General features: G+C 46.4%; 1 protein-coding gene across 1 annotated transcript in view; it reads right to left on the reverse strand.

Moving 5' to 3' along the window:
- Positions 1-24,795, reverse strand: part of Vwa3b (von Willebrand factor A domain containing 3B) — a 169,678-nt gene that overhangs the window by 100,643 nt on the left and 44,240 nt on the right. The window contains exon 7 of the mRNA XM_041655900.1: positions 12,805-12,930. Coding sequence (XP_041511834.1) covers positions 12,805-12,930 — 126 coding nt within the window. The remainder of the gene's footprint in view (positions 1-12,804; positions 12,931-24,795) is intronic.

Genomic DNA, 24,795 nt, shown 5'->3' on the forward strand with positions numbered 1-24,795 from the left:
TCCAGCATCAGGCAGGACCAAGGGTGCAGCCACTTAAGGACAGGAGCCAGGCTCCCAATTATCATCAAAATGGGGGTGAAGACCCCTTCCAACCTGAGCCTCATAAAGGAAATCAGAGGCAGCCAAGCAACCAAAGCAGAGAGCTCCGGCGTGCCAGATCTGGAGAAATGAGGGGAGAGTGAAGTATTTTTCATATTCATCCACTGCTAATTACACCAATTAGTGGCTGAGCCTTGTTAGCCTGAGGAAGGGAAGGAGAAGGACATCATCTGTTCATTAGCGTCGCTCACTGAGGGATCCTTTCCCAGTTCTCTGGCAGTTATTTTAATTAAGAGTGTCGTATGAATTCTCACCTCCCGAGCCTTCGCTTACGGCAGAGGTGTGAGCTCACAGTGATTCTGATCACACGCACCACACCTCCACATGACAGATTGCTAAAGATGTACTTGGAGCTCCAAGCAAGGGAAGCAGACCGTGGAGCACATTCACATTGTAGAATTTATTTGCCTGGTCCTCTCTGTCCTACTGATCAGTCTCAAAACATTTTTTTTCCAGGCATGAAGCCATACTGAATAATGCTTTTGAAAAGCATCGTGGTATAACCAGGGACACAATCAAAATGATATTGAGTACGGCTTATCAGTCCCCCCTCCCCCACAGCAACACCTTCTGACACTACACCTACCCTCAAAGTGAGATCCCTAAGGTACCATTAAGGATTTACCACCCCCCACAAACTGCGCCCTCTCTCCCCCTCCAATGAAAGGTACTCCGCCGCCACATGGTTCCTGCTATGCTAGGTCCATGAGCTGTCCCTGAATGAGGGCACTCCCTTTCTAGAGATAACATCAATCTGATGGCTCTCCTGGCAAAGGCCACATGCTCTGTCCCCCACGGAGTACCAATTGCTGCTACTCAGAAAGAGGGCTCCTTAGGCAAAAAGCTGGAGAAACTAAAAACTTGGGGATTATTGATGACTTTAAGACTTTTCCCCCCCAGAGCATGGGGCTCACTGCAAACAGGACTCCCAGTTATCCTGCTTGGGAATCTGAAGTTATTTAGATTCAGAGTCTCTTTATCCAGGGAATTATGGAGGGCTTGTGGTCTACACACCAGAGCCTGATGCACAATGGAAGGGAATTGAGGGCAGCTGGGAACAGAGGGAGACAGACTCTAGGAAATCCCAGTCCCTCTTGTGGGGTGAGTCCCTCAGCAGTGAAAAGCTAGAGCACCTACTGATGAGGGATGTGCTCAGGACCTCGCAGGTACCAGGCGGGAGGGTGGAGACTGAGGGCAGAAACCCACCATCACTCCTGGAGGCTTCTCAGCAAAGATGGAGATAAATATCGGTGGTGTCCTGGGCACTGTGCATGAGGGTTGAGGCCCCTGGGATGCACAGAGGGGCCTGGTGTGGAAGGTCAGATGTGTGCCTGGGTCCAAGCAGGAAGCTTTCAACCCTGCTCTGAAAGGAATATCAGGTAGCTGGCAGGAACCTGTTTGAAACTCTTAACTTCAAGGGAGAATAAAATGGAGTCCCAGGGAGTTCTAGGCCTGTTCTCCCCTGGAATACTATAAAGTGATTTTATTTATTTATTTACTTACTTATTTTTTACTTCCTTCTTGTTAATTTCAAATCTGTAAAAATCAAAGTATGATTCCATTGCAGTGAAGGGCTCTGTCACTCACCCAATTTGTTTATTCCAACCCTCGGGTCACTAGTCCCTAGGATCCCCTGAGAGTGAAGAGGAGAGGAGGAGAGAAAAGAATGAGGTGGGAAAGAAACAGGCTTGAAAAAGAAAGCAAAGCTCTAACAATGAAGAGAACACAGGGAGGAACGAGGACCCTTTGGGCCACACTTTGCTCACATTCTCTTCTGCTTCTCACTCTGAGAGCAGCATGGCAAATGGCTTTCAATACAGGCAGCTTCTCAGCTGTGAGCGGGGCAGCTTCAGGAGGACACTAAACCGTGATGCCTGCCACAGACTACTCAGCGTGAAGAGCAACAGTTCAGCCCAGTGACAAACCCGCACAGGGTTAAGAAGAAAACATTATCAGGAGCCCAGGCTGCAGAAGAATCACAGGCAGCGTGCTCCAACAAGCCTCCATGCCATGGCCTTCGCAAGTGGGAACAGCTGAGGACCACTGAGGCCGGCACCCACCTGTACCTCCAACAGCAACTTTTAAAGCAACTGGGCTGGGAGCTAGAGAGATGGCTCAGCAATTGAGAGGTGAAACGTGAAACAGGCCCCCAACGATGCTGAAGCACGCGTGGGCAGTCCGTTTACATTACATGGTTTCATGGTCTGAGCTGATGAGAGATACTGACCAGGTCCCTTCCTCAAGGAACAGGTTCCACCGAGGTACGGACTCAGATCGCTGGATTCAGAGTCTAGAATGTTAACCATTACACCACAGGAGCGGGTGTGTGTAATTGAGAAGACCTGGGTTCAATTCCCAGCACCCACACATTGGCGAATGACTACTGGATGCTCTCTTCTGGCCTCTAGAGGCACCGCACGTACATAGTGCATAGACACAAAGTACCTATACACCTAAAATTTAGAAAAATAATAATAATAAATCTTTCTTTAAAAATGTTAAAATAGCCAGGTTGTGGAAATATCTATAGACCAACTTAGGATTTGAATATAAAGTGGACAGATGAGTTTAAAAAGAGTAAAGTCTAAAGGGACTTTGGGAGCTCGAGTAATTGTGACAGCTGAAGTTCTCATAAGTATGTAGTGAAGGCTGGGTTATCAGTCTTTTATTTCCAAACTGTAACCATTCAATGCTTTTCTTCACCTAGAATCTTCACGAACATCTTATTTCTAACTACATCCATTCTTGGGTGCCTGTTCCTTTTTTCCATAGTGCCCACTGAAGCATGAAACAGCACACATTTCTGAGGTCTCTATCTTAGCTCACTGTTCTATTGCTGTGAGGAGACACCATGAACAGGCAACATGTAGAAGAAAGCCTGTAATTGGGGGCTGGCTTACAGCTTCAAAGGATGGGTCCATTCTTATCATGGTGGAGAACACAGTGCCAACCAGGCAGGCATGGTGCTGGAGAAGTAGCAGGCAGACAGGGTGAGCCAGACGCTCCTGGCACACCTCCTGAAACAAGGCCACACCCACTCCAACAAGGCCATACCTCCTAATCCTCCCCAAACAGTTCCACTCAATGGAGATCTCAACCAAACCACCACAGTCCCATTTATCTTATCTCTGCTACTCTTCTTATTGCTAACAGCCAAAACCAAACCACTGCTAAGCCTAAGACAATGCATATTTGTGTGTAGGTTCATTCCAAAGTAATATAATTTAGCTTTTACATTGAGGTATTTAATGCACTATAAGGTAAGTTTTTTTTGTTTACAGGTGAGATAAGAGGCCATCTAGAGTACTGTGTATGCATATATCCAGCTGCTCCCATGCCATTTTTGGAAGGTTATTTTCTCCACATTGAAATGTCTTTGATACCCTTGCCAAAATTAAATCTACAATAGATATATAGATTTATTTGGGGGCCATTCCATGAACCTATGCATCTGTGTTTTCAGAGAGTTTTTCTGTATAGTCCTGCCTCAGTGGAAACTCACTTTGGAGTCCCAGTTGATTATAGACTTGCTGTCTTCCTGCCTCGGTCTCCCAGAACACTGAAATTATGTCAATGCCACCGTACCTGGCCTTCATGCATTCATTTTGGGACAGCCTTACACAGCCTTGGTTATTACAGTTCTGTTGTAGATTTTAAAGATGACACACACATATCTTCCAATTTCTTTTTCAAGACCATTCCTGGTTATTCTGTGTCCTTTGCCATTTCCAAATTTGTTTAGGAACAGCTTGTCAATTTCTGCCAAAAAGCCAGCTGAGATTTCTTGCAGAGATTGTGTTAAACTTGTAAGTCAGTTTGGAAGAAAGCCATCTCAACAAGCGTACCGCACAACTTTATTAATTTCAAGGATCTGTATCTTCTTTTGCAGTATACAATCCTTATGCTGCTTTCATTAAAATTTTCTAGTATTTCAGTGTTTTTGCATGTATGTGTGTGTTCAGGTATGGGTGGCTGCGTGTGTGTGTGTGTGTGTGTGTGTGTGTGTGTGTGTGTGTGTGAGCACCTGTGCATGTGGAGGTCAGAGGACAACCTTAAGTGTTTTCCCCAGGAACACCACCCCTTCCTTGAGATAAGGTCTCACATCAGGCTAAAGTGCCTGGCCATTGAGCTAGAGATGCCCTTGTCTCTGCCTTGAGCTACCATGCCTGGCATTTCACATGGGTTCTGGGGATTCAACTCGGGCCTGTTTGGGAGACAAGCCCTTTACTGACTGAGTTAATTTTCATTTTAATTTTTGGTAGACTTATAGTGGAATTCTTTCCTTAACCTCACTCATGGCATGACCCTTGCTAATCTATAGACATACAGTCCACTGTGCTTTATGCTCTCTCTTGCAACCATGGCGAAGATTCTGCCTGAATCCTACATATAGGGAGTGCCCAGGTGAGTGAGCCAGTGCCCCTGGGCAGCCAGCACCTCCTCCTGGGCTTTATTAATAGCTTTGTATGGAGGTATAATTAACCACAATAGCCAATTACATTTAATTTGTGGAAGACAGCACCCCCTGAACAGCATGGGACTGGTAAATACTCCCTTCCTGCCATTCCCTATCTGCCATACCCACTTTCTCTCCTCTAGCTTTTTCCTAAGAGTTTTATTTTCATTCAATTTGATATCACATTCCATCTCCTTTGTTGTATTGTTTGTAATCCTAGTGATTGTTTGTAGCTAACAGTGCACAGCTCAGTCAGTCATGATCTCATGTCAGATGACATATCCCTTCATCAGTAGCATGTGCTAATGAGAAGCTCAAATCTTTTATGTCTAAACAGGTATTTAGCCTGTGCATGTGTGCGTGCGTGTGTGTGTGTGTGTGTGTGTGTGTGTGTGTGTGTCTGTGTGTGCATAACCACGTGTGTGGAGACCAGAAGCCAGTGTTGAGTATCCTCTGTCGCTTCTCACCTTTTTATTTATTTATTTATTTATTTATTATTTTGCAAAAGGCTCCCTCACTGAAGCCGGAGCTCACTGGATTCCAAACTGAACGCCTTTGCTTCCTTCTCTTATCTGATGGTTCAGGCTCATACTTCAAGGGCTGCGCTGAATAAAGGTGATGAAGTGGGAATGCTTGATTTGTTCTAGACCTTGAGAGAAGGTCCATAGACTTCGCCTCCCAGTACATTGTTGTCTGTAGGTATACTACAAATGGCCCTTCATGTGCTCTTGTCATCAAATCATCAAACAGAGTTTCTGGTTTTCCATGGTCTTGGTAAGTTGCTGTCTAGGAATCTGCCCATGTCTTTCAGGTTCTCAACCCTGCTGGTGCACAGTTGTTCCTGGCAACATCAGTGACCTCTTCCCTTGTGAAGTGTCAGTCCTCTTTCCTCTCTCGGGCCTTGTTTACTGGTGTCACCTGTCCTGTCCTGGCTGAGCCTAAGTCAGAGTTTGTCTGTCTACAATGTCAGCTCTGATTTGCCAGTCTTTGGTGGGCTTTATCCTTTTTCCTCCCTCTCTGCTCAGATCTTGATTTCTCTCCATATCTTCACGTGGGATGTGATGGGTTCTCCCATCCCCAGCTCCTGGAAAGGCAGTGGCAGTAGTCTTAGTCCTTCGCACTTTTCCGATGGGGGCACAGCTTGCTTGCTATACACTCTCACTTTGCTATGGCTTCTGCTGGAGGCTTTGAGATGTTGTGTCTTCCTTTTCTTTTGTGTCAGGGAAAATACTAATTTTCTTCCTGATTCTATCCTTGGTCCATTGTTTATTCAAAAGTAAACTGTTTACCTCCCGGGTATCATGTCGCAGTTTCCTGACTCTGGGTGCTATCATGCAACCCAAACCCAAATCAGAAACTTGTTTAAAACACTGTGAGGGGCTGAAGAGATGGCTCAGTGACTAAGAGCACTGGCTGCTCTTCTAGAGGACAAAGTTCAATTCCTAGAACCCACAAGGTAGTTAATAGGCACCTGTAACTCTAGTCCCAGGTAATGTAATGCTCTCTACTGGACTCCATGGGCACCATACATGCATAGGGGACATAGACATAGTTGCAGACAAAACGTCCTTACACACACACACACACACACAGAGAGAGAGAGAGAGACAGAGACAGAGACAGAGAGACAGAGGTTTAAAAGCACCTTGAACACGAACCTTGTGGATGACAACTGCATGTCTCAATGTCAAGAGGTTGGACACACCTGCTAGATGCATGATGACACATGCAATCATGTGTCTGCTTTCATCACTTCAGCACTGGGTGACACCCAGATAGAAATAAGCTTGAGTCTGCTGTTGGAATGTGGTTACTGTTTCAGGAACAAAGGGTAACCCAAGCCCGGACTTCTTGAATATGTTGATGGTGCATTGTTCAGAAAGAACCAAGACAGCACATCAAGTGAGCAGGCTGTCCTCATAAGTCACTCCCTCCCTGTGACCTAGAAAGGCCCTCATGTCTCATTTCACAGTCACCAACCTGAGATCAGACCCTGGAGGATCCTGTCTGGCTCTAAACACAGTCATAGTGAGTGATCGGTCTCAGGCTATGGCTCCCTGGTCACACCATGGCTACCAATGCCACCAACAACCAGACCAACTACTAGGCTACAATCCAGGTTCACAGGGCTATGAGCTGCCAACTGATTCGGTGAATCTCTGATACAACACCATTGCCACCACCACAGGAGATGGCAGCTGGGACAGCGGTCCCAGTGTTGTCTTCTATCACTACAACTCCCTCAGGGGTGCCATCTACTGGCATTCCTAGGATGGAGGTCACTAGAATATCTCTAGCCTTAGGTTTGACCAGCTGAGCACTCAGCACCAGGACAACATCTTGTGATTCCAATGGTTATTCTCACATCAAATGGGATCTTGACCATGATGCTATGGTTTCTAAGGCTGGGGAAATGTTGGTGAATGCAGTCCCTTAACCATCCCAGCATACGCTAAGCTAAGCTACCTCTGAGTCTCACAGCTGGAAGAACCCACATAGTCTTGGCTATCTGAGGCCCATCAGCTGGCAGGGATGTAACCCAAAAAAACCTCAAGTATGTTCCCTTGCAATACAAGTCTCTACCAGGTGGTAGAACAGTTTAGCCCCCGTCTCTTAGAAATGACAGTTGTGCCACCTGAACTGGGGGAAGGAATGATAGAGACAGATTCTTGGCCATCAGCAATGATGCTAAGATGGGCTGCACCTGAATCCCATAGTAACAGGGGTCTGCAATGGCTCCAGAGGGGTGTGCTCGAATGCACTCCAAAATCAGATATGACGTGGCTAAAACTACCGCCCGTCCCATTTGCACACGGGTCTCTTCCTGAGGCTAGAGCTGATCTAGAGGCTCCATCTGTGAGCTCTGGCCCACCTCCAGCTTCTACTAGCCACTGGATCTTATGCAGCGAGCCTGGACCTGAGCACTATCACAAATCTTTGGGCTACCTTTCTGGCCCTCCCCCAGTGGTAAGCTACGTCTTAATCCCTGCTCTGCAACTGAGGTTAAAGTAAGGGTGAGAGGAACAGTCAGCTATGTGCCTAACACAGTTGCAGCTGCCCGTTCTGCAGGTAGTGGCCTACCTGGTGGTGGATATCACATAGAATTGCCCACCACTATTTCACTATGGCAGGTCTGTACTGGGTTCCAAGCCCAGGGCCTCCATCCATCGGGGAGGCATCTCATGTTGGGCTACTCAGAATTGAAGAAGCAGGGATGAGGGCCAGTTGCCCTAGGTTTCCTTGCTATTGCTGTGATAAAACATTGACCAAAGCATTCGGGGGGAGGAAATCATTTATTTGGCCTATATTTCTACATCATAGTCTGTTATCAACGGAAGACAGGCCAGGAGCTCAAGGCTGGAACCTGGAGGCAGGAGCTGAAACAGAGACCACAGAGGAGCACTGCCTACTGGCACATATTCAGCTACCTTTCCACCTGCTCAGGGAAAGTATTGCCCACAATGGACTGGACCCTCCTATACTAATTAACAATTAAGAAAATGCCCCCACAGACATGACCATGAGCCAATCTGATAGAGGCAATTCTTTAATTAAATTTACCTCTCCCCCAGGTGACTCTACATTGTACTAAGCTGACAAAATACTGACCAGCACAGGGGACCATGACCAGACCGTCTCTCTTGGCTGTAACATCATTCTGCCTCTCCCTGACAATTTTCACTGATTTTTTTTTTCTCTCTCTCGCTCTCTCTTTAAAGGTCGCCTTCTCTTGCTTCTTTTCCTGCACTGAATGCCAAGCATTGTGAATTCGATCTTGGTGAGTGTTAAACAGTTCTGTGCCATGCAAATGTCTCTGAGTTCTGTTGTGAGATGTAGTTCCGTTACCTGGAAACGGTTTTGTTTTCTTTTCGCGTCTCACTTTGATGGCATCTGAGGAGTGCCCAGAGCGGACCTCTACGTGAGGCTCCTCTTTCCCTACCAGTAAAGTTAAGACCTTCCCAAGTAGTCCTAACAAAGTCCTTTGACTCTGTTCCCCAGGCGATGTGAGCATTATCTGTTTTTCTCCTAATTCCTTCCAGTAGCCCACCCCTCCACCCACCCACCTGCCAGACAACTCTCTTCCATGTGTGAAGAGCTCGGTATTCAGATGAATTCTTAAGGAGGAGCCTCTGCATGCCGCCTTGGGCATGCACTTCTTCCCATTCTGGCATGCTGGGCTGTGAGCTGCCTTGTTCCTTCCAGACTCTCAGCTCCATCTCTGCAAATTTAGCAGGTTTTGACAAGCTCCTCCTGGCTTAATCCAATCAACTGTGAAGAGCTAGAGCTGCCTCCCTTCTGCCTTGCGCCTCATGGACACCTTGCTGCTCAGTGTCCACCATCTTAACATTGTTTTATATATATTTGGAGTGGGGGTTAGTTATTTTTTTCTTAAGGAATTTCTATGTCCTGCTCTTGGGATTAAGACAAATCAATTCCCAGTGTGGGTTTTGCTGCTTTCTTAACCCAGGCATCGGGCTAATGAGTCACGTCAGCCAGATAGTGCACCCCCACCCTATGGTTACATGTGCAGACTGGTTGGTCCTTAACCACCGGGTCCCCCAGGGGAGGTGTGAATCAGTGACAACTATGAGGACAGCCAGCTCCAGAGACCCTTTGTTTAATTCGTCTGTACTCTACCCAGATGACAATCCAAGCCTTCCCTATCTCCCACCAGCAATCAAGCTGAGGGAATGGTTGCCGCCTTCCCAGAAAGCAGACACAGGGTCTTTGCCTCACTGATCACTGGCTGTGACTAGAAGGGGGTGGGTAGTCAGACATTCTCCATGAAGATGCTGGGGACAAATTCAGAGAAAATCTTAGATGACTAACCAATAGAGGAATGGGTGTGATCAAATTTCCCCTTTAGAATATAAGAGGTACATCCTGACTATTTTTTAAATGGCTGCTCAGAGTTATTTTCTTTGGGAGTTATGAATGTGTTAGGTTGAAATGAAGGGTTTTATAGATCATTATAGAATTTCAGACCCACAGCTCATCCATTTTTTGTTTTTATTTTGTGTGGTGTGTGCGTGCGTGTGTGCGTGTGTGTGTGTGTGTGTGTGCGTATGTGTGTGATATGTTTTTGTATATGTCCATAGTGCCTCTTTGACAAGAGCAATACAGAGAGACACTGTAGCTTTCAGGGACTTCAAAATCTGCTCCTCAGGAGGCTCTCAACTGCAACACACACACACTCTCTCTCAAAAAAAAAAAAATCCAAGTACCATTACATGTGGACCAAATCAGAATGTCTGGCAGGAGGAGGCAGACATCAGTAGATTCCAAGATGGAAAAACTTTATAACTTTCCAATCCAGGGTCTGTCATGTCCTAACAACGTCATCTTGGGCGAGTTACCCACTTAACCCAAAGCAGCACTGCAGACCCTCTCAGGGGACTGTGGGGTCAGCTGGAGAAGGAGCTTCCAGTGAAAAGCCCAGAGCGGTGCCTGTCAGGTAAGGTTAGCTACTGTTATTACTTCATCCTGGCAGAAACCAGGTTCCCCACTAACTTAAGAACTCACAGAGGATGAATGAATGCACCAATCCCCTTAAACTCACAGAAATAGTGCGGACTTGCTTGGTGCTGATCATACATTCTTTACCATCTGCAAAAATCTGGACTGGTGTTTGTTGTGGAATATTAATTTAAGATGTGTTACCTTTGTTTATGCTGTGGAACATGTGTTTCACGGTGCAAAGACATATTGCATTCTTTTATGTTGTGTTTATTTAGCTCTGTGAAGCTGTGTTATGCTGATTGATCTAATAAAGAGTTAAGTGGCCAATAGCAAGGCAGGAGAGAGAAACAGGTTGCTAGACAGGAAGAATAAAGAGGAGAGAGAAGAAGGAGGAGTGAGAAAAGGAGGAGAGGAGGACGCCAGGGGCCAGCCACCCAGCCACACAGACAGGGAGGAAGAAGAAAAGAAAGGTATGTAGATAGAGAAAGGTAAAAGCCCGGAGGCAAAAGGTAGATGGGATAATTTAAGAAAAACTGGCTAGAGACAAGCCAAGCTAAGATCGGGCAATTCATAAGTAAAAATAAGTCTCCATATATTATTTGGGAGCTGGATGGCAGGCCCCCAAAGAGAAAAGGAAAAAAATAAAAAAACTACCAATGTTCTAGTTATTTTACAGAACAAAGATTGAAGGAGGATGACTTGGGCTACCCTCACAGGGTTAGTAAATGAGTCTTTCTTGCTATAAAACTCCAGCCCTTTATTACTGACAATATTTTGGTTGTAGAAGAAAAAGAAAAAGCATTTTTTGTCATCTCCTTGCTTCTCACCAGTAAAGATGCCCTGAGCTTGTTGCTCTGTAATAGGGAAGAGCTTCTAGAAACCAAGGCAAGCTCTTGTTGTTTCAGACTAGAGCAGGCACAGTAGTGCCTGGGACAGTGTGGTGCTCAGATGGACACAGCATCACTGCTAACTTGAAAAAGGGCGACAGTTGAGAAGAAACTCCTCTGCTGGCTGTGTGACCCCTGGACATTTCCATAACCTTCCTGTCCCTTAGCTTCAATACCACAACAGTGATCCAGTCTAGAGGTTTTTGTTTTGTTTTATTTAGGATGAAATAAGCTAATCACACGCTTGGGGCAATACCTGACACCTAGTGGGTGCCCACTCGAGATGCTTGTTGTCTCTGTGTAACAGATTCCTCCAGATTGAAAAATCCTGTGCTCGGGGAAGACCCTCAAGACTCAGGGAGTTCTAAAAGGGGCCCCCTTAAGACTAGGAAAGTAAGTAATTCATAAGTCTCAGGAAGGCCCTAAAACTTATCAGATCCACAAAGCCTCTCCCTCCCCAAGGTTATGAAAGCACATAAGCAGTAAGACCTGCTGAGGAGACCCTAGGACCAGCCAAGTGGTCTACAGGACACTGTTAGATCTGTAGAGCTGACTGTCAGTTGGGCAGAGAGCTCCTGGTTCCAGCTTTCGTGAGCTGTCAACAATTGTTGGTGTGGGTCTTCAACAAGGCACCACCTTTGAATTATCCCTGTTCCTGTAAGCAATTCCAATAGACTCATGGATTCATCAAGTTGGGTCTTGGTGGTATTGTTGCTGTCGTCTGTCACATGCTCCCTATCTTGGGCCAATAGACATTTGCTCACGTCCCCAGGAATAATGTCATGTAAAAGTTGTCATGGCTACGTAGGGCATGAATGGTCTCTAAAGACCGAGAAGAGCAAGTACATTTTAGTAACTTCTTTTTAATACCGGCACTACAAACCCTCACCGATCCTATCCCTTCCAGACTGTGTCTACCTTCAATGAATGGCGTTCTGCTGCTCAAAGAAGGGTTGCCTTAAATTGGAATACAGCTTTCATTGTGGTTGTATGAGGGCAAGTGGACGGTGGCCTGCCACAGTCAGTCTGGATGTGATTCGGTCTGTAGGCAGGGCCAAGTCTAGCCAACCCATCACTGAGTCCCCGCACACCCTGCCAGGTAAAGGGGCACACGTCTTTAACCCCAGAACTTAGGAGGAAGAGGCAGGCGGATCTCTGGGAGTTTAGGCCAGCCTGGTCTACATAGTGAGTTCCAGGACAGCCAGGGCAACAGGAAAAGACCCTATCTAGAAAACAAACAAAGCCCCACATGCCTCTTGAGTAAGCTTGAGTTGAGTTGCTCTGTGTCTTCTTTTCAAATATCCTCAATCTTTGGACTTCTGTATTCAGCTCTGCATAGCTAACAGAAATCTTAATAAAATACTACAGCCAGAACCCTACCCCCAACTGATAAACAATCAAGTTCACTATTTCAATGAAATTCCTCATGCCCACCATATCTGATCCAGTCTTCAGCAGGAATCCTGTTGTATCAGTCCAGACAGAAGCCTCCTTATTCATCGTGTCTCCTCTTAGTAATTTTCCATTTATGGGGCCCCTCTACTCCACACTGTGGATGTCTGTGCTGTGTTCAGAACTGAGCCCAGCTCTATACCAAGCCTTGTTTCCTCCTCTTGCTATAGGCAGTTCCTGCCTCTATAGCATTAACTACTGTCTAGCTCTGGTTCTTCTTTGGGAATGAGCACAAGCATGTGTATATACATATGTGCACACACACACACATGCATGATGCACACACGTACACACATCCCACAGCCCCAGAGACTCTCCCCAGAAACACCTCTGAGCTGAGCTAAGGAATTCTGCTTCGAAGCATGGAACTCCACCCCTCCCACTGGCATCCTCAGCCCTCAATATCTCTGACTACTTTGCACTTCAAACTTCAGTATAAACAGCACCTACTGCAGCCTTCGGGGACCACATCCGACTGAGAAGACTTGTCCACCAGATTCTGGATCTGAACCAGTGTGTTGCAGGCTTCTTCCATTTCTCTCCAAATGAGAAACACATCCTCTCTGACACCAGCACCTGGAAAGGGAAGCACAACGCAAACAAACAGCTGAGACAGGCCCCCCAAACTCTGTGGGGTCCTAGTAGACATGGCACATCAACTTACGGAGGGCATCTCTGAACATCAAGTTACATTTCTCCACCTAGTCTCTTTCTGAAAACCAGAACTGGGACCCCCCCCCCCAGGCATGGTAGTATACACCTGTAGTCCCAGTGCTCAGGAGGCCAAGGTTCCTGGGAGGACTGCCGTAAGTTCAAAGGCAGCTTAGACTACAGGTCACCAATAATCTTACCCAACTGAGAATCCTGAAAGTGGCAATAAAAACCAGTATGGCAAGATATGGCCAAGGGTACAATAGGGGTAGAAGTGTTATGGGAGTAACTAGTCTCTTTCTATTTGGATGTAGGGTCCACTCTGCAGAAGGAAACGCATGCTTGGTATTATAAATCTGGCCAAGAATTTATAGCTGGGGAGCTCACAGGCTCAGGGGTGAACCTACCACTATGATACTGCTAAATGGACCAACACCAAGCTCCCTCTAAATTCACATCTTTAGACTCATAGATTAGTGCAGTTCTCAAACTGCTTGGCAATTGACAAAGAAACTCCCAACTTGTCACAGTGCAGAAAGTAAGCATTTATGGAGTGCTCAGCCACAGACAGAGCACCCATATTCCACCCCTCCCTCCCAGTCTCAGAGACCACTAAAGACGAAGGAGTGGAAAGATTTAAGAGCCAGAAGGCAAGGAGAACCTGACCAAAACAGTGTCTTCTGGACATGTTAGGGCCACTGTGCTCACAAACTCACAGCAGCCATAGCTGCCTCCACAAGACTATACAAGATCAAACCAGTCAACCCTCTAGCCTAGAGGGGACTTGTGAGACCCTATCCCTAACTGGGAAGTTCTCTGCATTTGCTGGCTTCTATGGGAGGGAAGAGGAGTTTTCATTAGGTCAACCACACTCCAGTAGATGTCAACATACATATGGGTGTAGGGACAGCATAAATTAGACATTAGGTGTTATATAAAGAATGGAAAAAAGACACAAAGGTGGGAGGAGGTGGGAGAGCATGATGTGGGATTTCCCTCTGGATGCGTGATTACCATTAATGAATAAAGAAACTGCTTTGGACCTACAGCAGGGCAGAACTTAGCTAGGCAGGGGAACTAAACAGAATGCTGGGAGAAAGAAGGGCGGAGTCAGAGAGAAGCCATGGAGCTGCCACCAAAGACAGACATGCTGAAACTTTGCAGGTAGGCCACGACTTCGTGGTGATGCACAGATTAATGGAGATGGGTTAAATTGATATATAAGAGTTAGCCAATTAGAAGCGAGAGCTAATGGGCCAAGCAGTGATTTAATTAATACAGTTTCTGTGTGATTATTTCAGGTCTAAGCTACCCAGGCGGCTGGGAACCAACAAGCGAACTCCCTCTGACAAGAGCTGGATGGATCCAGGAGGAGCTGAGGGGATGAATGAGGTGAAGATGATCACAATACATGCATGCATGTATAAAATCCTCAAAGAATTAATAAAAGTATTCCATTATTTAAAAAACCAATACCAAGCCAAAAGAAAACAAAAATAAAAATGTCCTCCAGAGAAATGCTGCTACCCCCATTAACCATACATGCAGTGTTGGGATGCACCCAGTGCCCATAAATATTGTAGCAGCCAGAATAGCTTAACATAAAATATACACGATCCTTCAGTAAGATAAGGGAAGAAAGCAGAAGCGTCTCATGAAAGCCACAGTCATGAGTGGAACTGAGTCATCTACGACAGCAGCATTCCTGCTCCTTCTTGCTTTAGCTGAGGTATCCAGCCGCCTTGAAGCCGCTTTCACTAGTCTTTCCTTTGCTCTAAGGTAGCAATGGTTGTTCAGCCTTCTTTTCTGAAAGTCTGCTGTCTTAGTGCAGGGTGAGGTTTGGTTGTATGACATTTCTGAAATGATATGATTCATATAGACTTCTGTGTCTTCATGGTCAGGTCTGGGACAACATGTGCTGTCACCACGATTCAGGCCTTAGAAGGCCTTCCCTAGAGGTCAAAGAGGCTATAGGAGCAGGAGGGAAATGGGCACGGCAGTGAAAACAACATAATTTCATTTATTTTGAGATTTAAAAATATTATGTGGTTGAGTGGTTTTGCCTGTGTGTTAGTACACCTCCTGCATACAGTGTCCTTGGAGGCCAGAAAAGGATGCTTGATCCCTCGGAACTGGAGTTACAAATGGTTGTTATACACCATATGGTGCTGGGAATTGAACCCTGGTTTAACCTCTGAGCTATCTCTCCAGCCCAACATAAGAGACCTTAAGTGTATCAAATTAAAAATCCCAGCTGTGGCAACTCCTCCTGTAATTTTTGCAGGATGAAGCCCTCTAAATGGTACTTCACATGTCTGTATTTCTCATAACTATATTAATCTACAATTATTTCAAGACTATTTTAAAAATAAAAGTCAAGGCCCACACTTCATCTTGCTGCTGCATCACCCAGCAGATCCCCTGTCCTAAAGTCACACTAGATTCAAGGTGGCTTCTAGAATGACAGGTGGCACATCCTGACTACACTTCAGAGGCAGGACAACTATCCCCTAGAGAGTCATTCACTCTCGGGCACCGTTCCCTGAAGTTCTACACGGCAGCCTCACTACGGACCTGTGGCCAGAGCCTCATCACAGGGCACTGTCCGACTCCACTAGAAACCAAGTGCCCTGTGGCCCTTAGAAAAGCCCAAGTCCTGTCCTAAGGAGTAGACCTAGGTGGCAACTGGCAGCCTCTGCCACATCTAATGAGACCTGTTCTGTGCTGAGCTTGACTGCTCTGCTCCTCCTCGAAACCTCAGTCATGTTTCCTTCAAGCACTAATTGGGGGTGCTAAGGAAATACCTCAGTGGCTGAAGAGCTTGCTGTGGGGTTTGAATCCCCACAGTGCATATAAAGCTGGACACCATCGTGCACATCTGTAGTCTGGGTACTGCTAAGGCAAAACGCAGGGCAGAGACAGGAGGGGCCGAGAAGTTAGGTAGCCTGGCGCACAGAGTAGCAAACAACAAAGAGACCCTAGCAAAAATAGTTGGAAGGCAAGAAGGACACAGGTTATTCACTGACCTGCACGTGTGTGCTTGCTTACACAGGTGAACATGTACATACATGCAAACACATACACACACCAAAAAGGGGGGTGGGTAAACAAAGAATAAAAGGAAGGACAATTGCTGGAGACCTTACACACCAGGCTTTCTTTTGGGCCATGAACCAGTTCCCAAACTGTGACAAGGAGATTATTTATTAGTTATGAACACTAGGCCTAGCTTAGGGTTGTTTCTGGCTAGCTCCTTTAACTTAAGTTAACCTATTTTTCTTTATTTATCTTTTGCCTCAGGGCTTTTTACTTTTCTTTCCTTCTGTGTATCTTACTTTTATTGCTTCTTGTGTCTGGCTCACTGGCAACTGCCTGGCTTCTTGCCCCAGGCATGTCCCTCTCTTTTTTTCCCTTCCCTCAAAGCCTAGATTTCTCTTCCTATTTATTCTCTCTGCCTGTCAGCCTCGCCTATCCCTCTATGGCCTTGCTCTTGGCCATTCAGCTCTTCATTAGACCAATCAGATGCCTTAGGCAAACAAGGTTAAGCAAATGGAACGCATCTTTACCTAAAGATCCACACTGAGCCCACAAACCACCTTCTATTCTGACAGATGTACTATGTTGGCTCAGGGACCACTGGTGATGCTATCATGAAAGTCAACAGAGGATCAAACTGTCAGATGACAAACACCTTTGCAGGATACCTGCCTGGCCTTTTTGATCAGGAACTCTAGAACTCTAGCAAAGAGGCTTAGCTAGACATCTGATAGTTAAAGCTGAGTGAGAGAAAGGCCCCCTGGAAATGCAAGGAGACAAAGGAGGAGGCACAGGAAATCTCTTTGGGTTCTGTGAATTGGTAATTCACCAGACTAAGTCAGAGAAGACAAATCCACATGATGTCCTGTGTCCTGATCAATGAGGACCAGCCCAGCTGAGGCCAGCCCCACCCAAAAACATAGTATCTAGTTCACAGAAATATCTCAAGAGGGCTCAAAGAGCCTTCTGCCCAAACAGCCCCCATTGCACTGACCTCTGACCTCAGAGAAGCAATTTGGAACTCATTAAAACATGAGTATCACCTGGGAGAAATATGGCATGAAGCTACCGGTACTTTTATATGACTTTGCGTTTGGGAATTCCTATGTATTTTTCCATTTTATTTCACCACAATCCCTCAGGCAAATTCTATTCACTATTTACAGCTGGGTAAATGGAGGCAGAGGGGGGTCTGTCAAGGATCAAGCCAATGAGTGATACAGCTAGATCACTTGTCTGGCTTGTTGGCTTTCCCTAGAAATGGGCCCTGGAGTCCCCTCCCCAAAGTGTACACTGACCACTCCTGTCTATATCATCGTTGACAGAAACCCAAGATTCTATAACCAGGGATGGTGACCGGCTACCACTCAGTCTCTGGGCACCCTACGTGACTTCTCGACTCAGACCAAAGGACTGGCGTGATGCCATCAAGACAGATTTGAGAAATGCAGCCTGAAAGACCCTCAGAGAGGACCTTTTCCTCCAATGAAGTCCTCAGAACCAGGACACTCCGAGTCCAGACCACAGGATGCAATTAGCAAGAGGTTTATTGAGTAAACACAGGTACCTGCGGGCAGCAAAGTCTTTCAGAGGACTTGCGCGCCTGCCAACTGGAGAGCGGGCTTTTTATAGGGAAGAGCAAAAAGCAAGTTTACAGAAGCAAAAGCATGGTTATCGGTCGATCAGAATGAGGCGGGGGGGGGGGGCATGACTGTTCCTATCTCATAGATATCCTGTTTTGCAGTCAACCTGCTTTGTAGATGTCCTATCTTACTGACATCCTGCCCTGCAGTCTTCCTATCTCATAGACATCCTGCTCTCTCAAGCACATGGGATGTTCTTACGAGAGCAGGCTGGCTGCTGATCCGGAGAATATTTTTTAAGGCAAACAGGACGTTCCCCCGGGAGCATGCTAGCTGCAGGTTTTGAGGAGGGGGTCTGTAGGGTCTTTCACAGCCAAGAAGGGCAGGACAGATGCAAAGGGACGCTAGCGTCCCGGCTTTTTCTTAGGTAATGAGATGGAGTAAGATGGCATTAATGGCTCTTATCCCGATGATACGAGTGGCAAGCCCTGATAGACATCAGCACAGAGGTCAGCACAGCTGTACAGCAATTTCTAGCTCAAAGAGCGAAGCACGAAGTATATCGAGCTCCATTCTGGGATTCTGGAAGAATCTCACACCATTGCCAAATGCAAACCTGAAGACCACAGGACTCGCTCTGCAAAAGTCTCAAATGAGATAGGGCTTTCCTCTTGCTAATGTCTCAGGGCAGTACTCCCCAAAGCCACATCAAAGGAAAAACCTCTAAGGGTTGGGGTCCTAGATGGCATAAAAAGAAGAGATGGAGCCAAGCACCCATCCATCCCTCTCTGCTTCCTGACTGTGTCTGCAACGTGACCCTCTGCCCCGCACTCAGGCCACCAGGTCTTACCCCCCACAACCATGAATGACACCCTTAAACCATGAGCCAAAATAAATCCTTGCTCCTTGAAGTTGTATTGGTCAACTATTTGGTCATAGCAGCAAGGAACGTAACAAATACTTCTCCGTCCATTTGCTGCCAGGACAAACTCACTGCTCTGCTGACACAGGAGGGAAAAAGAAGAGAGAGGAGAAGGAAATCGCAGGATTAACAAGATGAAAGGTGGGCAGCAGTGGAAAGCCTGGCTGACTTTATCAGTCTCTCTAGCTCTGTTCAGGCAGCAGGCATGCTGGGAAAAGCCCAGGCTATGCCAACTTTGGAGAATCAGGACTATGTTAATGACCATGAAAGATCACTGCAGACTGTACCCCAGCCCTCCTCCTCTCCCTTCTTGACATCTTGGAGCCAGACCATGGGGAAGGCATGGCACACCTCCAAGCTCCTCTGTATCTCCCCTTTAATAGGCTATCTCCTTTCCCGTGCATCTTTGTGCAGTGTATGGTAAAGAGGTACGAGACCCTGGAAACTCGAGTCTCTGTTCTCGAGCCTCAGATCTGCACCTGTTACACCGCCATTGGCTGTTGGAGCGTATTCCTGGCTGTCACTCCAGCCTCGGTTCCAAGAAACACACAGAAGCATGAGCCAGTGCTGGTGCCGTTAGTATACACATCCTCTCGAGTCCAGTCTAATTTAAGGCAATCACAAACAAGGAGCTTATATTTAGGAGACAGCTGCTTGTAACACAACTCATCTCTGCAGCCTGGCCTCCAGCCCTGCTCCTGTGTTCACTGTGCTGGCGTAGGTGCTGCTCTGGCTGCAAAGGCTAACCCCCCGCAGAGGGTTTGTGAATGTCTAGAGCATAGAAACAATGTATCTGCTTGCTGTGTTCCCTCCATATCACTCAGCACAGGACCAAGAATTGTTATTAAATCGAACCCTTCCTTGCTTCTATTTGGCGGGTTATAACGTATTTACCACCTGCTACTTTCTCTCTCCTGGACTTGCCCACATGTGAATATACGGCTACTATTACTGCAAGAAACTGTCCTGAGTGGTATATAACCCTGGGGTCATTCAAGAAAATGCCTATGCTCTCGGGAATCCAGACATCAACTGTGGCAGAGCCTAAACAAGTCGCTCTGTGTCTTATTCTAGGTCTTACAGTAAGGTGAGGCAGGATTGTCTTGAGGACCTGAAATGCAATGGGTCAAAGGTCAGGAAGGGGAAAACAACTAGAAAGAAAGTGGGTATGGCCCAGTCTGAGGAACACTCAATGCAGCCCTGGAAGACAGTGGTAGACGGAAGCACTTGTGGGGACTCTCAAACTCCAGCCCAGTCCTTAGGTTGCCTTTCCCCATCTGGGTGAAGGTCTGATCCAGTTGAGCAGCAGCTTGGCTATGGCCTCTTACTCCTATCTGGTCATGAAGATCTGAAAAAGCCTGACTATGACCATGCAAAGGCTGCAGGCATCAGGAAAAAATAGCAAAGAGTTTTATTTTAAGAAAGCAGCACACTTTTAAGATTATAACACTGAGGATGTTAGGAAAAAACATGTTGGAAACTTACTATGTTATAAGCCTCATATATACATACTTCATATAATATAAGCTTTGTGTGTGTGTGTGTGTGTAAATATATATATATATATATATATATATATATATATATATATATTCCATATAGAAGAACTTGATCAGAGTTACCCTATGAAGGAGATTTTGCTCCTACCCGAAGCCATAGGCTGTTAAATTAAAAGGCCAACAACAGGTAGGGGACACCTCCCCTCTAGTTGTTGGTCAGAGACTCCTAAAATAATACAGGACCTTGCCATTGTTCTTGGTTGCCCTTCAGACCTTGATGGCGAGACGCTATTGCTGAAGAGAGCACACACAGGTCACAGGACATGGAGAAATAAAGTTGGTACCGACCAGGAAGCTTCCTCCCCACTGCTAGCTCTCACAGGCTTGTGGAAGAAAAACAGTCATCAACAGTTTTTACCCCACTGTGAACCCTATGAACTACAACAACCGACGTGAATGTTACGGACGCAACCAATCAGTTTCTAATTGGATTTAAGCTTACTCCATAGGATGGAGCACGGGCCTAGAACTGTAACTCTGGCCAAGAACCTGTGATCAAAGACCTCACGGACCCTACTATTATTCTACCAAATGGCCACAACAGCGAATCCTTCTCAGTTCATCTCTCTCGGCACGTGGATGAGTGCAGCCCTCAGACCCCATCAGAGACATTTCTTGGTGCCATATATGATTCATACAGAGATTCACAACTGGATGAAGTGGAGATGCTAAGTGTCACTGGGGCATTCAACTAGAGTGGGGCATTCAACACCTATTGTGGTTGCCTACACAAGACGTGTACAAGTTCAAGCCAGTCAACATTGTAGCATGAAGGGGGAGAGGCTCATAAACCCGTATGCCTTACTGAAGAGCTATGGACAGGTAACAGCCTCTAAGAGGAGGAGATTCAGTCTCCGGGCTGCTGGTAGGTTGACCACACTCCTGTGACTGGGTCCACACACAAGTATACAGGGAGTACAAATTGGACTTAGTGATTTATTTAAGAGTATACAAAGTTGGAATGTTGGTAAGGTGGAGGTGGATCTGGGAGGCACTGGGGTGAACATGATCAAAATGCACTGGGTGAAATTCTCAAAGAATCAATAAGATATATTACAAAAAATAAACATTTCCCAGAGACCTAAGATTAGTGCGTGGATATGAGAAAAAGGGCCACATTACATGCATGTAAGAAGTGGTGAAATCGGCAGTTTTATGAAGTGGTGGTGTGACATATGTTAAAATCTGATGGCAGGATCTGGACTCACGGCCCTAATGCCTGAGGACCCGTGTGAAGCGTCACTCAGTCCCACTCTATGGAAATTACCCACTAGTTAATTTAAAATAGTATAGAGTCATCCCACCATTTGGGAGAGAAAACGAGTTCTCTTGAGCCACGGAGTATGTATGTTTCGTAATGAGCCATTCTGTTGTCTCAACAGCAATTCCAAATACAAAGGATGGGCAATTTGAGGTCTAAGCGCAGGTACAATGTGTAACTGTCTGCTGGCCCTCCTATTCCTCACCTAAGCAGAACACTGTAAATGCAGCTAACTGTCCATTCCTGTCCTCTTGAAGCACACACCTGCCCAGGCTCCTGGATGGTACTGGTGAACAGAGGTGGAGACCTGGGCAAAGAAAGAACAGAGACGCAAAGAACAGATGTATTCCTGCCTCCTCTATGCCATGACGAAATGCAGGCCAAGGCCCTCATGAGTCAGAGCCATTCTGTTTGGACTTTCAATCTTTCAAGGCATGAGCTCAGTAATCTGGTTTTGTTGCTGCTGTTATTGCTGTCTTTGGTTAGTTTTGTAAGTGCCCAGCCTTGGGTATTTCACTACAGCAATAGAAAACTGGCTAAGATATCTGACTGTGATACCCTTAAGGATGGAATTAAGTTTATCTCTTTTTAATAACTAATATTCCTGTGACTCTTGGTTAATACCTCCAAATAGACTGTTCTAAAATCTAAAATTGAGATTCCCCCTTTTTCATCACAGCATATCCCAGAGCCCAGCACAGCTCTTGACTTTTAAATAACACATCTGGAGGGCTCTCTTAGTCTGAAATCAAAGCAAGGTTATTCAAATGTAATCAGAATTCATACGAGCTCTCTTTTTTTTCCCTAGCAACTCAGTTTAAATTTGAAAAGACCTTTGATGAATTTCTCTACACCTCGTGCGCGGTGAGGTGAAGCCTGCTGGATACTTGCGCCATTTCAGTTAGTTCTAGGCTTGACTGCCGCGTCTCAGTTAAGACTAGAACTGATCTCGCCCCCATCAGTTATCAAGGGAATAGGCCACACGGATGCGGGAAGCCCTAACTGGACAAGGATGGAGGCAGGAATGCATGGGTCCCTAGCCATGGGGGCTCACTCTTAGTGAGGGAGCAAAACCTACAAAGCCATTGGATCTTCAAATGTGTGAAGTAAGGGCCCAGGAAGGGGAGTTACAGGTGGGTTGTTCTACATCAGCTGTGCTCTTGGAGCAATGAGGGAAGGAGCCACTTGAGCCTCAGAGCAGAAGTGAAAGGATGCTCGGAGAGTCTGGGGTCCCTTGGTCCAGAGCTATGTCACCTATTTCTTTAAGTTTCTTCATCTTCACCCTAGAGAGACTTTAAGTTCCATACGCTCACTGCCAGAGGCATGTCTTCAGCAACGATAAGAAATTCAAGGCACCGAACAGGCAGGAGAAGCAGAAGTCTGGGGGTCATCCCATCTTTCCACCAGATCAACCATAACGTGGCAGTGGCTTTGGAAGGGCAGCTGCTCTGGCTTTGCCACTGAATTAAGTTCAATTCTAGGGAAAAGAAAGGCGAATTCCGAGAGGACCTCCTGATGCCCATGGAAACAGCTACAAACAGGCACCAACCAGGGCTTCTAAATTAAATTGGAGACTGGAAACAAGGCAGCGTGATGCCAGGCCTGACTGATGGGCCACTAGACTCAGCGTCTAATTAAAGATCACATGTGTCTGCCAAGACGAGGACGGCTCCTTTTTTCCCTTTGAACATAGCAACCTGATGTATGCTCAAGTAAATAAAATGTAGTTTTAAAATGTATGTCCTTAGCTCATGCTTTTTCCCCGCCATCAACACACAAAAAAGAAAATTTTCAAAAATAGCCAACCTTTTTTTTCAACAGATTTTATTCTTTAAAAACAGGAGTTTGCTGCAGTTTTGTTTATTTATTATATGTCCATGTGAGCATACCCACTGCATGAAGGCCTGAGGACAGCTCTCAATAACTGGCTCTCCCCTTCCACCATATGAGTCCTAGGGGTTAAACTCAGCCCTCAGACTTGGCGGCAAGTGCCTTTATCTGCTGATCCACCTTGCTGGTCCCAGAGGAGCTTTTCTAGTACAGTTTTGTCCAAAGTACCAGTGACGAACAAAACAGACCCGGCAAAGTATCACTGTCTTTTGGTACGACCTTGTGCTATGACGCATTTCTTTTAATTTGTTCATTGCACAATCTTTCCCTCTTATCTGGCAAGCAAGATCTGGTGACGATCCCAGCAAAGCCAGTCTGTCATTTCACGTCTCATCAGTGAGCTGGGCTGGTGACTAAGATCTCTCAGCTGCCCTAAGAGTGCCAAAGCCCAGGACAGGCTCAGGAGGAAGAGCTAGTCAGGTCTGATCAGGGAGAGCTGCCTAAGGAGACGAGCCTAGAAATGACAGATGTGCCTTGTTGTCCCTTCCCATTCCCCTGGAACAAGGACAGGGTTCTAAGCTGTGGGGACTCCGGGTGGTGTCGATAACATCAGCTTCAAGTTAGCTCATGTTGCAGATGTTGGTACCATGCGATGCTCTGGCTTGCTGATGCTCCAGCTTGGAGCAGGATCACACAGCTCTGAGTGCGGCTTATGGTCCAAGTGATCATGCCACCTCGAGGTCTCTTGAGTTTACCAACCTAAAGAGCCTGGCACGTCTGGTCCTTCTGAGACAAGTTCACTGTCAGCTTTGATGACCCGTCCTGTGGCTGAGCTAGCTGCATCGGTGTCAAAATTATTATTCCATTTTAATGACAGATGCCCGGTGGCAACTTTCACTCTGGTCTTAATTTATAAATCCACATTCATTATTTCAACTTGTTTTTTTCCTTGTTTTTTTATGATAAAACAAGAACAGAAACGAAACAGAAATGGAGCCTTCTTCAGATCCTAACACAAGTCTCTTCCTGACTGAGGGGTTCCCAGACCTCTACCGTGGGTGGGCTCACCAACCTTCAGAACCTGAGGGGCAGCCCAAAGGATACCACCTCTGAATGCACCAGCAGTCGAAGCTCCTTCTAAAACATGCGCAGACCCAGCCTATATGCAGAGCAGTCGGCTCTAGAGGGGTCTATCCCTCTCTAGATAGTCATTCTCATCGTGTCCAATTTTACAAACGTCCAGACAGAAGCCTCTCTCTGAGCTCACTCTTCCAAAGGAGTGGGTAAAATCACTCCCAGGAAAGGCCCAGCTCTTCATTCCTACCCACCACTGAGTAAAATTCAACTCCCAGGAGAAGGGGGATGTGGGCTCCTGGTTTCCATGGTAGGAATCCCCACCCCTCATAGTTACCCCAGTACCACCCACAAAGGGTGGTCTCTCCCAGTGCCCCTATCACACTCCCTGGTCCGAATCCCAGTTTCCAGCTGACACCATGCAGGCAAATAAGCCAGTCAGTGCGGTGACTCTGCAAACTATTACGCTAGAGGCTGCCATGCGCTTCTGATTAGGTCACGTTCCAGAGCCAGCATCTAAGGAAA

Source organism: Microtus oregoni, unplaced genomic scaffold, assembly GCF_018167655.1.
Source record: "Microtus oregoni isolate MIOR12 unplaced genomic scaffold, Mior012 000007F_ref0000211, whole genome shotgun sequence".
Taxonomy (NCBI): Eukaryota; Metazoa; Chordata; class Mammalia; order Rodentia; family Cricetidae; genus Microtus; species Microtus oregoni.